General features: G+C 40.3%; 1 protein-coding gene across 3 annotated transcripts in view; it reads left to right on the plus strand.

Annotated features, from left to right (window-relative positions):
* LOC124606699 (protein-L-isoaspartate O-methyltransferase domain-containing protein 1-like) overlaps positions 1-16,084 on the plus strand; it is a 50,425-nt gene that overhangs the window by 11,141 nt on the left and 23,200 nt on the right. For all 3 annotated transcript variants that reach the window (XM_047138728.1, XM_047138737.1, XM_047138744.1), the window contains one exon: positions 15,636-15,739. In XM_047138728.1, coding sequence (XP_046994684.1) covers positions 15,636-15,739 — 104 coding nt within the window. The remainder of the gene's footprint in view (positions 1-15,635; positions 15,740-16,084) is intronic.

Genomic DNA, 16,084 nt, shown 5'->3' on the forward strand with positions numbered 1-16,084 from the left:
GAGAAGAAATTTCGTAATAATTTGCCAGGGGAAGAATGGGTGCATTTATTCCTCAAATGACAGTCAGAAGATCTTTCTGTTCGCTTAAGCAAAAATATTAAACAAGCTCGTACAGACCTTATCTGTAATATATCAAATTCATTATATCATTCCATATCATTTATTCATAACAAAGGGCTACCTTAAAATGTGTAAAATGTCACCAAAATCGAATAAAAAGCACATAGAATTAATAAAAAAAAGGCAGTAACTGTCCGAATTCGCCCTCTATGTACTGTAACTTTGGACAGAGATTTAAAAAACACGTGTGTCTGAAATCACCCCAATCTATGGACTTTGGACACTTTATTTAACTGCCTCAGATAAATCTACCTACACATACACTTTCTGGTTCTGGGATATTTTATTCGTTATACATATACCCTACCATTTCCATAACAATCAATTTAATCTAACAATATATACGAAAGTTACAATCAAAATAACGACAAAACTGTCCGAAATCACCGCATTTGACTGTGCGTGTGCGTGTGGTGTTTTCCCCACAACAGAACATGGAAAAAGTGCATGTGATGAGGTAGGTGGTCTCTGTAATCTCCAACATAAAGCTGTTGATGCTGTTAGAGATGCTACAGGGTTTGTACACACCGTATCAACATTAGCCACAAACGTGACACTCTTAATTCTAAATGAAAATACATTAGGGGAATTCCATTTAAAAAGAAGCCTGTGGTAGGAATTCAATCAAGTCACTACCGGGTTGCATCCCGGAGTGGCACATACATTGCAAGAACGGTTCTCCATGAAGTGCAGCTTGTTACTGTCTGTGAAATGCAGAGACTACAGTATACATAAGAAGATTGTGTAGCGAGCAACTTCATTTCTTGTGTGTATCACAATCAGTGTCTCTCATGAGCTGCAAAATATAACCATCTCCTTTATGACCCCTCATGGCCCTGCTAATGCTTTTAGAAGGCAATCATCAAAAGATCAGTGTGCAGTTTCCATTTCCAAAGTACTGCTTTTGTTAGATCATTGTGGTCCATGTACAAATTCAGCTCGGCTATAAAAGTTCAGTGAGAAGCAGATAAAAGAAGAAGAAGAAGAAGAACTCTTTTCAACAGTGCAGTGTTGATTGTTACATTGTAGGCAATTGTAATTAATGAAAAGTCATGAAGTAGTAAAATCATGACAGAAGGCAATAATAATTTGGTGAACAATATCACAAAAAGAAAAATGGGTATAAATATTCTATATCTCATTTTTGTTATAAAATGCTTTTGAACAAAATTATGAATTGTTTTCCCACTCACTTATAATGTTGTAAATTAATTATTTCGATACAGAAATACCATTTTTGCATGACATTTACTTAAAATCAGTGATCAGTTTAAATAGTTAAGTGTCCATGATTTTTTGACCTTGAGAGGAGAGTTAGGTCTATCTTAAAAATTGTCGCATATTTTGAACAGACAAGTATTGCCTACTCTGATTGTACATTCCCTAAGTGCAGCGACAAGCTAACGTATCATGAAATTTTAGAACATGCAGGTATGAGGGTTTTGGAGAAAATAATTTCTAAATAACGAAAAAATTTCAGATTCTTTTATGTTTATGTACAAGTATTTTGACAGTTTAAGAATTTCATGCGTTAGTGTCATAGCTGACTATTAGCAATCCTTCCATTTATCATTTTTTAAAGACAGTTAACATCCTGCAATTATTCATATTTTCAAAACATAATTTTGAAATTCACAAAAAGTTACCAATTTTCATGTTTATTTTTCCAAAAAAATGAAAAAAGCTCAGTGTCTATGTATTAGCTATGTTTTATAGTATTGGGAGCAAAGTATTTATTCTGAATAAATCCAGATGTCTATCACTTTTGGTTTCTTTATTGCAATTTTTCAATTTCCCCTTTCGTTATGGCATTTTCATAACTACTCTCATTTAGAGAGGTCTGCAGCATTATAACAAATCATCATAAAATCAAAATATTGTAGTTTTTGAGAGGTATCATGTGGAATTTCAAGATATATTTTTTCAGCAAACTCTGAAATAGTGATGTGACACATTCACTCTTGACCTGTATGACTTGAGATGAAATCGCTCAGTAGTGTCATCATTATTGCCTCTAGGGCATGGCGTTGTGGGTTTGATTCCTGGCGGGGTCAGAGATTTTATTTGCTCTGGGCTAGGGGTTTGTGTTGTCCTAATCTTTTCATCTCGTCCCCCAGTTGCCAAAGTGACAGAGAGAAAGGCTTGCACAAGTCAGCTGAACTATCGCAGATTGGGTGTCTTGGGCGATAATGCCATACGATCATTTTATTTTCATTATATAATTGTAGAAGAGGAACAGATATAGCCAAAATGTCAAGAATGTTTGGCTGTTTCTAGGGAAATTGTAACAGCTGGGCTTTCTATTTAGCAAAAAACATTATTACTTGGGTAATAGACCAGATGTCTGGTTTTAAAATGTCAGGCTCTTCAACAGGCATAAGAGACTCTCAAAATCCAGACATCTCAGCTAACTTCAGTACTTTTGAAATTTAGTTGTCAACATAGGGCATTGAGTTAGGACTGCAGGAAAGTATAAAGATGACCAAGATGGTGTGATAATTAGGTACAGTATACAAGAAGAAATGGTGCAGAATTCCTATATTATTAACATCAGGTAACAAACACTTTTAAGCAAAATGTAGGGCTCTCCCACATTACCCGATTTCAATTCTCCAATGGATAAACCTTGAGAGGGATGGTCATATTATTAATGGGGTGCCAGACAATGGTTCAGATCACATCTGTGATTATGCAGCCAAGTGTTTCAGCTTACGTATGACTGGAAATTATAGTCACATTATTATAAAGATTGTTGCTCTTTGATATACTGGTGTGAAAAAAGCGCTGTGGATCAATCATTCCAGTAACTTTTTACACAGAGACAGAAGACTCATTCATGAGCACACGGGTGTGTCTAATAAGAAGTATGAAAATGTAATATAAATACAGATGAGTGGAAGAATAAACATAATTTCAGCACGTTTTCTAAATGTATCATACCATCACATTGACAATTGTGAAAGTTAAATGATAACTCTATGGTGGTAGGAGTGCGGGTAGGCTACTACAAACTGCATAGTGAACGCATTATTGTGGCCAAGATAGACACGAAGCCCACACCTACTACAATAGTACAAGTTTATATGCCAACTAGCTCTGCAGATGAAGAAATTGATGAAATGTATGATGAGATAAAAGAAATTATTCAGGAGATGAAAATTTAATAGTCATGGGTGACTGGAATTCGAGAGTAGGAAAAGGGAGAGAAGGAAACATAGTAGGTGAATATGGATTGGGGGGAAGAAATGAAAGAGGAACCCATCTGGTAGAATTTGGCACAGAGCATAACTTAATCATAGCTAACACCTGGTTCAAGAATCATAAAAGAAGGTTGTACACATGGAAGAATCCTGGAAATACTAGAAGGTATCAAATAGATATATAATGGTAAGACAGAGATTTAGCAACCAGGTATTAAATTGTAAGACATTTCCAGGGGCAGATGTGGACTCTGACCACAATCTATTGGTTATGAGCTGTAGATTAAAACTGAAGAAACTGCAAAAAGGTGGGAATTTAAGGAGATGGGATCAGGACAAACTGATTAAACCAGAGCATAAGGGAACAATTGTCACAAATGGAGAAAGAAGCAGAGGATCAAGTAGGTAAAATGACAAGGGCTGGTAGAAATCCTTGGCTAACAGAAGAAATATTAAATTTAATTGATGAAAGGAGAAAATATAAAAATGCAGGAAATGAAGCAGGCAAAAAGGAATACAAACGTCTCAAAAATGAGATTGACAGTAAGTGCAAAATGGCTAAGCAGGGATGGCTAGAGGACAAATGTAAGGATGTAGAGGCTTATCTCACTAGGGGTAAGATAGATACTGCCTACAGGAAAATTAAAGAGACCTTTGGAGAAAAGAAAACCACTTGTATGAATATCAAGAGCTCAGATGGAAACCCAGTTCTAAGCACATAATGGAAAGCAGAAAGGTGGAAGGAGTATATAGAGGGTCTATACAAGCGCGACGTACTTGAGGACAATATTCTGGTAATGGAAGAGAATGTAGATGAAGACGAAATGGGAGATATGATACTGCGTGAAGAGTTTGACAGAGCACTGAAAGACCCGAGTCGAAACAAGGCCCTGAGAGTAGACAACATTCCATTTGAACTACTGACAGCCTTGGGAGAGCCAGTCCTGACAAAACTCTACCATCTGGTGAGCAAGATGTATGAGACAGGCAAAATACCCTCAGACTTCAAGAAGAATATAATAATTCCAATCCCAAAGAAAGCAGGTGTTGACAGATGTGAAAATTACCGAACAATCAGTTTAATAAGCCACAGCTGCAAAATACTAACGCGAATTCTTTACAGACGAATGGAAAAACTAGTAGAAGTCAACCTTGGGGAAGATCAGTTTGGATTCTGTAGAAATACTGGAACACGTGAGGCAATACTGACCCTACGACTTACCTTAGAAGAAAGATTAAGGAAAGGCAAACCTATGTTTCTAGCATTTGTAGACTTACAGAAAGCTTTTGACAATGTTGATTGGAATCTCTCTTTCAAGTTCTGAATGTGGCAGGGGTAAAATACAGGGAGCGAAAGGCTATTTACAATTTGTACAGAAACCAGATGGCAGTTATAAGAGTCGAGGGGCATGAAAGGGAATAAGTGGTTGGGAAGGGAGTGAGACAGGGTTGTAGCCTATCTCCGATATTATTCAATCTGTATATTGAGCAAGCAGTAAAGGAAACAAAAGAAAAATTCGGAGTAGGTATCAAAATCCATGGAGAAGAAATAAAAACTTTGAGGTTCGGCTATGACATTGTAATCCTGTCAGAGACAGCAAAGAACTTGGAAGAGCAGTTGAATGGAATGGACAGTGTCTTGAAAAGGAGGATATAAGATGAACATCAACAAAAGCAAAACGAGGATAATGGAATTAAGTCTGGTGATGCTGAGGGACTTAGATTAGGAAATTAGACACTTAAAGTAGTAAAGGAGTTTTGCTATTTGGGGAGCAAAATAACTGATGATGGTCGAAGTAGAGAGGATATAAAATGTAGACTGGCAATGGCAAGAAAAGCGTTTCTGAAGAAGTGAAATTTGTTAACATCGAGTATAGATTTAAGTGTCAGGAAGCCGTTTCTGAAAGTATTTGTATGGAGTGTAGCCATGTATGGAAGTGAAACGTGGACGATAAATAGTTTGGACAAGGAGCTTTTGAAATGTGGTGCTACAGAAGAATGCTGAAGATTAGATGGATAGATCACATAACTAATGAGGAGGTATTAAATAGAATTGGAGAGAAGAGAAATTTGTGGCACAACTTGACAAGAAGAAGGGACCTGTTGGTAGGACATGTTCTGAGGCATCAAGGGATGACAAATTTAGCATTGGAGGGCAGTGTGGAGGCTAAAAATCATAGAGATAGTCCAAGAGGTGAATACACTAAGTAGATTCAGAAGGACGTAGGTTGCAGTAAGTACTGGGTGATGAAGCAGCTTGCACAGGATAGAGTAGCAGTCTCAGGACTGAAGACCACAACAACAACATGGTGGTAGCTAACATATTATTGAAGAATTAGTAAAAGAAGAGAGAAAGTGGTTATGTGTAAAGTACTGTGTTGAACACCTAATTTTACACTGTTCCACAGTAATGGATATTAAAAAAAGAAGCAGTGCTGACAATGTATTTTGTACCAACAGTACATAATTTAAATTTTATCACACAGAATATTCGTAAGATTCTCTAGAATTTAATAGGGAATAAATTTAGGGAGTTTGATACTGATAATCTGTTAAACAGTGCATATGGAATACTAACAATGTTACAATCACAACCTTATAAAGATTAAAAACATGGTTTGTCAATAAGTTTTCATATCCAACAGCATACAGTGATTTGGATGTAGAAAGTATTTATAAATGGTTTGCCTAGCCATGTAATTATTAACGAAACCCACTGTTCACTTGAGTTTAAATATTAAAAGAACATAAGACACAACAGGACCATTTAACCAGAATATTTAGGTATAATTTGCAGGTAGAAGTATGACAAGAGATTAACCAAGCAGATATGAGAGATACGAATTTTTAACTCCCTTTTTAATTACATTTGTACAGCAGTATCTATTGTGTCATCGATTAAGACAGTCACTAAAATTTAATAGAAACATTATTAAAGGCTGTATAAACGACTAAATTTAGAATCTTCTGCCAGGAAGATAGAACTCCATTTCTAAAGACTGGCTCTAATCAAAGAATGAAACTACTTTTCCTACAATACTCCAAAAATAATTACACTGAACACGATAAGTATTACACAAAGAACTAACTGAAACTAGTCAAATATAAGCATAGCGAAGAAATAGATAAAAGCAGTAACACAGAATAGATTTATTTCCCAGATGACAACTGTGTCAAGTTACCAAATTGGAAAGTTGGTCACTAAATGCCGTGACCTCTTCCTAACAGTGACAGGGAATGTAGAAATTGGCAATACATAATCATTATTTTCGCTCATGGACCCTATAGTCATGACCAATTTCAAACAATGGAAAGTTCAGATTGGAATACCAACAATATTATGAAAAATATTGATGGCTACTCACCATAAAGATAATGCATTGAGTTGCAGACAGGCACAACAAAAAGACTGCCACACGCTGAGCTTTCAGCCAAAGCCTTCGTCATAAAAAGGAAAAAAAACACACACATTCACAGAAGCGAGCACACCTCACATACATAACGGCTCACTCGGCTGCAGCAAGTGGAGGCAGCAGTCGTGTATCCAAGAATGACTGGATCATATTGCCAATGTGGTTTACTGAGTCACCAGTACCTTCATGCCAAAGTGTTACGGACAGCTCCATGTAGCGGCAAGTAGCACACTCTGCAATCAGAGACAGGAGTGCTTCTGCATGAAGATTGAAGTGCATACCAGCTACTGAGAGCCTTGTAGACTTTGAGTGGTAAAGTAGCATGTCATCAGGAGATTAATGTGAACAGGAAGAAATCTGGTTGTAATTCATTCCGCAAAAATCATTGATTACAGTGGCGTACATCACAAGGATCTCAAAGAGCATTGTGATATGCCCCATTAAAGTTATAACAAGGGATGCTTATTCATGCGAATAAAGCAAGCATTGCCCAGAGCACAGCAGAGTAATTCTTCTAGATTGCCACCAATACCCCCAGAAGCCACCTTTCTTCTGCTACAAGCAGCTGCAAAGGGTATTGGTTGGAACTTCTCTTGTATTGGCAACAAAGGTTGTAGATGCCCTTTATCTACACGGTAACAGGACACGGTATTGTCTGTGGCATGTTATGTTTCAGTGGCTGGCAGCCTGTTCACAGCCAGTCCCTCGAAACTTACCTTGTGCATCCTGCAAAGCTATCATTATTTTGGTCTGATACATAAGATGAAACTACCAGAGGTTTCATATGTTTTTTTATACAAAAATATACAGTCAGAACTGGAGCCAGTAGGTTCAACGCAGTCAGTGTGCTTCACCGTTAACAGTGACACCACATTTATATTTTTGGCCGCAGACTAATGTGAGACCATCCACAGCGACATGATTACAAAAGTAAACTCGGGTATTACATTTTTTAATGTTTGTCATGCAGCACAAGAGATTTATTACAAAGAAATGTATAGTATAGAAGTGTTTCTTCAGGTTGCAGTGCCTTTTTCACCAACTGCACTGCACTGTAGTTAGTCAACACTTTTATGGATGCGCTTCAAATGTTGCAATAGCAATATAATGAAAAGGATAGTTTCTGCTTACTATACAGAGGAGATGCTGAGTCACAGAAAGGCACAACAAAAAGATTGTCAGAATGTTAGCTTTCAGCTGTCGAGACCTTTGTAAAAAAAAAAAACGCGCGCTCAGGCGCATGCAACTGCAACTCACACACATATGACCACAGTCTCTGGCACCTGGAGCCAGACTGCGAGCAGCAGCACATTATGGGAGAGGCAACCGGTGGTGGTGAGGGGGAGGAGGCTGAGGCAGAGAAAGGGATGGATAGCAAGGTAGGGGTGGGGAACGGTAAAGTGGGGGGGCAGGGAGAGACCGGGGGGGGGGGGGGGGGGGGGGGTAGCAGAAAAGAAGAGAAGTAAAGGACTGGGTACATTGGTGAGGTGCCGCAATGGGAACTGTGAAGGGGCTAGATGGGAAAGGACAATGACTAACAAAAGGTGAGGCCAGGAGGGGTATGGAATCATACGATATATTGTAGGGAAAGGTCTCACCTGCACAAGTTAGTAAAGCTGGTGTTGGTGGGAAGGATCCAGATGGTGCAGGCTGTGAAACAGTCATTGAAAAAGAAGGATGTCGTGTTGGTGGCATGCTCAGCAACAGGGTGGTCCAGTTGTTTCTTGGCAAGAGTTTGTCGGTGGCCATTCATGATGACAGACAGCTTGTTTGTCATGTCCACTTAGAACTTAGCACATTGGTTGCAGCTTAGCTTGTAAATCCCTTGACGGGTTTCACAGGTAACCCTGCCTTTGATGTGCTAGGTGACATTTGTGACTGGATGAGAGTAGTTGGTGGTTGTGGTGGTGGTTGTGGTGGTGATTGTGGTGGTGGTGGTGGTGATGGTGGTGGGAGGATGTATGGAACAGGTCTTGTATCTATGTCTATTACAGGGATAAGAGGCAAGGGGTTGGGAGCAGCCGTTTTGTAGGGATGGATGAGGATATTGTGTGGGTTCGGTGGGTGGCGGAATACCACTGTGAGAGGGGTGGGAATGATAGTGAGTAGGAAATTTCTCATTTCAGGGCGCAGCAAGAGGTAATTGAAACCGTGGCAGAGAATGCAGTTCAGTTGCTCCAGTCCTGGGTGGAACTGAGTCTCTCTTGAAATATACAGAGGGCCTCTCTGAGCCCTTTACTGACTGTAATTACCCTCCCAACCTTGTACAAAAACAGATCTCCCATGCCTTTTCTTTCCAGTCACCCAACACCTCCCAAAGTCCCACCATATGACCACACATCATCCTCCATTTCAATAACTGCTTCACAGCCTGCGCCATCTGGATCCTTCCCATCAACACCAGCTTTTCTGAATTGCACAGGTGGGAACTCTCCCTGCAATACATCCTATGCTCCCACAACCCTCCTGACCTCAACCTTTGCTAGTCATTATCCTTACCCATCTAGCCCCTTCCCTGTTCCCATTGTGGCGCTTTACAGCCCTCTATTCCACCAATGCACCCAGTCCTTTACTTCTCTTCTTTTCTGCTACCCCGCCCTCTGTCTAACCTCCCGACTGCACCTAGCTGCCCCTACTGTCCACCTTGCCCTGCATGCTCCCTGAGCACTTTACCATCTACCACCCCTCCCTCTTTCCGCCCCAGCCTCCTATTCCATACCACCTATAATGCACTGCTGCTACAATTTTTGTGTGATAGCCCTTCCTGAGTAGTCACTGTCGTCTGTAATAAGCAGTTTCAAACATTGATTTTGCCACAGCTATTATTCATAGATAGAATTTAAATCCAGCATCAACTTGTGTGGAAAAGAGCTGTTATTTTACAGCCTAATCTAAATGGTGTAAAAATTTTATGTAGTTGATGTTTATTTCCTGGTAGATTTTGCAGCTGCTAATTTACCAGTGTTGCTCAACATCTTTCATTATTTCATCAACTTGGTTGAAATTTTGACCTGCATCTTTGATATAAAAACATTCTGTCAAGAAAATTTTAGTTGGCTTTATGTCTCCTGCATTGGTACCACATGATGTACAAAACTATTAGAAATCTTTTTGGTAATGTGAACCTCACTCATTCCTTTGTTATAAGCAAATTCCAAAATGTATTTGCTTTTTTCATATTTTCACTCAGATTTAAGACACATTATCTTTTCTTGGGTACATTATGCCCAGGAGGTGACTGATAGAAATAATTTTTCCAGAATTATTCAGTTGTGAAGCCATCAGCTGCGAAATAAGAAGAAATTTGCTTTCCAGGCTTTTATGTTGGTTTTTTTATTTAATTTGCATTGATGTTGATGTGTAAATTCTCTCTTCTGCATAGCATGGCTGCTGACAGTCACCATAATCTGAGAGCAATGGTGAGTCGCATGCTGACAGGCTGTAGGTGTGGCCAGCATCGGCCAACGCATGGAAAACTTTGACAAGACGCAGTGTGAAGACGGGGATGTGGCTTGAAGGAAGGGAAAAATGTGATCTGTAGAAAAAGAATAGGTGCCCACAATGGCAGCACAAATAGCAGTGACTCTCGTGTGTCTAGCAGCAGAGATGTTGCCACATGGTTCCATGGTGGCTGCAGGAGATGTGGCTGACAAGAAATGCAGTATGCATATGTTGTGGTCGAGCTGTTTATCTTGCATCTCCTGTGGCGGTATTGCCAGCAGCCTGAAAGCAGTGGATCCCAGGGGACACAATATGCCTTCCCCCTTAAAAAGAGGCAGCTCAAAGGCAGAGCAGCTGCCCCTGGGATGAAGCAGTCTGGGACAATTGAACCAGCAGTGGCCTTGACAGGCATTGGTGGGTCATGACAGGGCAACACTTGATCAGTGACAGTAGTCTGAGATCTGACAATGCCGACAGGCCAGCAAGGCATCCGATGTGGAATTGGTGCTGCTGACAGGAAAAGGCTGCCATGCCAGGGACCTGAGCATGTTCATCATGAAGGAAGGCAAGCCAGCTGCCGGAAGGCAATGACACTTGATGAGACCAGGTGCTGCCCGGGTTTGCGTTGAAACTTCCATAAGCACCCCACCACGTGCCGGAGGAGGAGGAGGAGGAGGAGGAGGAGAGGTAATGAGATGGTTGTCTCAACCAAGGGAAATCTGGCAGGAGGCAGCAATGTAGGAGCAGAAGAATGAAATGATGCAGAAAACACAATGGTGGCATCGACATATCTAGTGACAGTGGGGAGTATGGCAGCAAGGAGATGGGGGAGGGGGAGTGCGCCAGTTGCTTTGGGATCAGTGTAGAAGGAAGCATCTCCACAGGCACCCTATTCAACACCACTGTAGCAACAAGGGTGGCTGCAAAGGAGCCTGTGGTGACAAGGCTAGCTGCAGTAGGGTGCATAGTGGCAGCGGTGGCCAGAGATGCATTTGAAACCAATGTTGTTAGAAGCAGCAGACGACAGAGCAACTCTGCAGGTGTCTGATCAAACACCAGTGCAGTGACAAGGGTGGCTGCAAAGGAGCTGGTGGTGGCAAGGAACACAGCAGCGGGATGCCAATTAATGTGCCCAAGGTAGCTAGAATAAATAAACCTCAAGTATGCTTAAAACTGAATACAACAAAAGAGTCATTTGGACGTGAATCTGCACTGATGTAGCACTGGAAACTTCTTAAAAGGGCAATGTCAGTGCATCCCTATCAGTGAGGAGCAGTAGAGCTCGACAATAGTCCAGGAGACACATCCTGGTGAGGTTAAAGCTCATAAACAGTTGGAGGTAACGTGGTTGCCACAGAGAGAGGGGCTCCATCACACAGACCACACATGTTATCCAGGAGTGATGGCAAGTTGTGCACTGATGGGCCATGGGTGCAGCTATTGTCAGCACCAGTGTGGAGAATTCGCACAAGGTGCAGGTTGTACCGGCACATGTGTTATATGCAGATTGGTTCTTTCCTTTCATGTGTAACAGTATATTTTGCTTCCAAGAAAATTATATTATTTTTGTTAAGACTGCATTGTATTTTGAACCCCCTTTTGTAAGTAATCTAGACATAAAGTGAATTAGTTTAGTATGAACTCCAGTCGTCTTGTTTACACTGCTGCAGAGCAATAGAGTAAAGGAGGAGGAAAGTAACTTCCGCATGATGTTTTTTTGCCAAGTAATATAACTTGATGCTAACAGAACATACATAGAAAGAACTGCTGCAGTATAATGCAGAGAGTAACTGAAAGAAATATGCAATGAAATAAACAGAAATGACACTTTTATTCAAAGACAATAATTACTCTGAAGTTCCCATGATTCATGATGGACTACTGGAAAATATGAACAGTGGGAGATGGTGCTTAATAGGGTTGTGTTTGATCTCATGGGCGACAATGCTAGATGGATCATCATATGGTGACAGGTCGGAACACACAATGCACCCAGGATATTGTCGAACATGATCGCTTTGGTGGTCCAGATGTTTTGGTGTGAGGAGGCATAATGTTGCTTGGGGTTAAAGACTTACTAATCTTGGGACACAGTACCCTCGCCAGCCAACATTTTTGTGACCCTGTACTCCTTCCCCATGCGTGTCTTTTCATGAGTACATTCATCCTTGGCTTTATCTTTATGGCATTGAACTGCACAGAGTGCAGGTGGTGGAGCTCTTGGAATGAGAGAATATTATGCGAATGGACTGGCCTACCTATTCCCTCAACTTAAATCCTATGAAGCACATGTGGGGTGCATTGAGTGACATATTCCAGTAGTTGTCAACTGCTCTGGTAGAAAAAACCTCAAGAACTTTTTACCAACCCTGTGATTGGTATGGGAGTACACTTCAGAACATGTATTGCCATCTGTGGTGATCACACACCATATTATGAACCATGTCTTGCCTTTTGTGTATATGGGGACACCATCATGAATTTCGGTGACTGCAGTGTAATTATTGCCTTTGAATAAAATGGTAATCTCTGTTCATATTGTTGCATATTTCTTTCAGTTATCTTCTGCATTACACTATAGCAGTTCTTTCTATGTATCACCCTTAAAGTTACTTTCAACTGTGTATTTTTCTGAATGCTCTTCTAACTGTTGAGAGATAAAGAAAACACTGTCATATTGAAATACTTTTTTTCATGGTAAGGTGCTTCTTAATTGATTATCCGAAAATCCAATAATCTCACAGTTGAGCAATGTTATGTGTCAGTAAAAGGAAGGTGGGAAGAATAGGGTTTAACATCTTGTCAGTGACAAGATGATCAGAGATGGAATACAAGCTCAAATTGGGCAAGGATGAGAAGGAACTAAACTGTGCACTTCCAAAAGCACCATCCTGGAATATGCCTTAAGCAGTTTTGGGAAATCGCAGTAAATGTAAATCTGCATTGCTGGATGGTCATTTGATCCACCATTCTCTCAAATGAGTCGTGTGTCTTACCACTGTGGTATCTCACTTGCTTGTGTGTCAGTAAAGGCTGTCTACCTTCATTACAATCTCAAGTTAGTTAACTAGAAAGAATAGGCAAAAGAAATATGTAGGTAGTAATTTTTATTGTAGCAGCAATACTTTTTCAACTGTCTATTTTCTCATAGTGATAGCTCTTGACAAGATGTTACAGAAGTTTGGAAAAGAGGACATAGTAAGAGAGAAAGATAACAAGTGAAATTACAAAAGAAAAAGTGATGTAAAAGACCTCTTGTGCTATGTAGACAATTCGTTTTCTATGCTATTTTTTCCCTCTCTTTCCTTTTCATCTTATGACACAAACCCGATTCATCTCGCCATGTGTCTAACACTCCAACGAAGTGAGTTGATTATGATACTGGACTCGTATTCATGTGGTCTGGGATTCATTTCCTGGTCTGGCAATACAGGTTTAAGTTTTCTGTGGTTTCTTTGAACCACATGAAGCATATGCTAGGATGGTTCCCGTGAAAATAACACACTGTTTTTTTCCCAACCTTCTCCACACTGAGTTTGCGCTCAGTCTCTAATGACCACCTCATCAACATGACATTAAACATAAAGCAGCCTTTTTTAATCCTCCTTTTTCCACACTCTGTGTATCAGCTAATCTTTTGCTTGCTTTATACACTAGATTTCTACTATAGTCCCTCAGTTGTTACTCCACTACCCTTTTTGAAACTGAATGTATTTTCCAATACGTATAATTGGAAATGGCTTCTGAACTGGCACATTTTTTCTCATTAAGTTAAGATTGAAATAACGTTCTGTTTTTCTTAAAGTGGCTTTGTGTGTCATTATAGAACCATCTGACGTGATGGAAGCATTTCCCTATTTTGCAGTCATTCTTTCATTTTGATGTTTATCTATACAGTTATACGTATTTACTGAACCTGCCCAAGAACTACCCACTATCTTGTAACTACAATACATTGAGGTGACAAAAGTTGTGGGATATCTCGTAATAGCCGGCCGGAGTGGCCGAGCGGTTCTAGGCGCTTCAGGCCGGAACTGCACTGCTGCTACGGTCGCAGGTTCGAATCCTGCCTCAGGCATGGATGTGTGTGATGTCCTTAGGTTAGTTAGGTTTAAGTAGTTCTAAGTTCTAGGGGACTGATGACCTCAGATGTTAAGTCCCATAGTACTCGGAGCCATTTGAACCATTTTTATCTCGTAATATCTTGTCTGACCTCCTTTTGCCCAGCGTAGTGCAGCAATTTGATTTGACATGGATTCAACAAATAGTTGGAAGTCCCCTGCAGAAATATTGAGCCCCACTGCCTCTATAGCTGTCCATACTTGTAAAAGTGTTGCCGGTGGAGGATTTTGTGCACAAACTGACCTCTTGATTGTCTCCCATAAATGTTAGATGAGATTCGTGGTGGGCAATCAGGGGCCAAATCATTCACACGAATTGTCCAGGGTATTCTTCAAATCAGTCATGAACAATTTTGGCCCTATGACAAGGATCATTGTCGTCCATAAAAATTCCATATTTGTTTGGGAACATGACATCCATGAATGGCTGCAAATGGTCCCCAAGTAGCTGAATATAACCATTTTTAGTCAATGATTGGTCAGTTGGACCAGAGGACCCAGTCCATTCCACATAAACTCAGCCCACACCATTATGGGGCCACCACAAGCATGCATAGTGCCTTGTTAACAACCTGGGTCCATGACGTTATAGGGTCTGCACAACACTCGAACCTTACCATCAGCTCTTACCAACTGAGATCATGAATATCTGACCAGGCCACAGTTTTCCAGTTGTCTAGTTTCCAACTGATATGGTGTTGAGCCCAGGAGAGGCACTGCTGGTGTTGTCGTGCTGTTAGTAAAGGCATTCGTCTCAGTCATCTGCTGCCATAGCCCATTAATGCTAAATTTTGCTGCTCTGTCCTAATGGATATGTTTGTCATTCATCCCACATTGATTTCTGCAATTATTTCACACAGTTTTGCTTGTCTGTTAGCACTGACAACCCTATGCAAACACCGCTACTCTGGGTTGCTAAATGAAGGCCATTGGCCACTGCATTGTCTGTGGTGAGAAGTAGTGCCTGGAATTTGGTATTTTTGGCACACTCTTGACCCTGTGGATCTCGAAATATTGAATTCCCTAATGATTTCTGAAGTGGAATGTCCTAAGCGTCTAGCTCCAACTACCATTCTACATTCAAAATCTGTTAATTCCCATTGTGTAGCCATAATCACGTAAAAAATCTTTTCACATTAATCACCTGAGTGCAAATGACAACTTTGTCAATACACTGCCCTTTTATACCTAGTGTATGCAATACTGCTGCCACTTGTATATGTGCATATCTCTTTCCCATGAATTTTGTCATCTCAGTGTAACTTTATAGTTCGTTTTGATATTACCACTAATATCAGTTTTGGTTATCATCATCATAGTTTCCATTGCTTTCTTTTCAGGAAACTGTCTGAATCTGGGTTCAGATGTGCGGCAGTATGACAGGGTTTACTGTGGAGCAGGATGCCCAGAAAACCATGAGAATTACATGAAAAACCTCATTAAGGTAATTTGTCTTTCCATAGTTTCAGAAGTTAAAGTTTTTACAGCAACTTCAGAAACTCATGGTACTAATGATGTAACATACTAAAATAATTAAGAAGAGAATCACCCTTGATACATGACTGCTAAGGAAGACTATGGCTGTTTTGGATAACAAAAGTGATTATACACTATTAGGTTTATATTATCTTGTGCAGCTCTCTGTACATGGATAAGACCAACACAATAAGATGTAATAGGGACTGAAAAGCATATTATGGAGGTCAGATGGAACAGTACTGCGATCCATAGTGGCACTGTGCAAGAACACTTGTACTGAACTACATCAACCTACCTGAGCTGATTGAGG

This window comes from Schistocerca americana, chromosome 1 (genome assembly GCF_021461395.2).
Source record: "Schistocerca americana isolate TAMUIC-IGC-003095 chromosome 1, iqSchAmer2.1, whole genome shotgun sequence".
NCBI classification, from domain to species: Eukaryota; Metazoa; Arthropoda; class Insecta; order Orthoptera; family Acrididae; genus Schistocerca; species Schistocerca americana.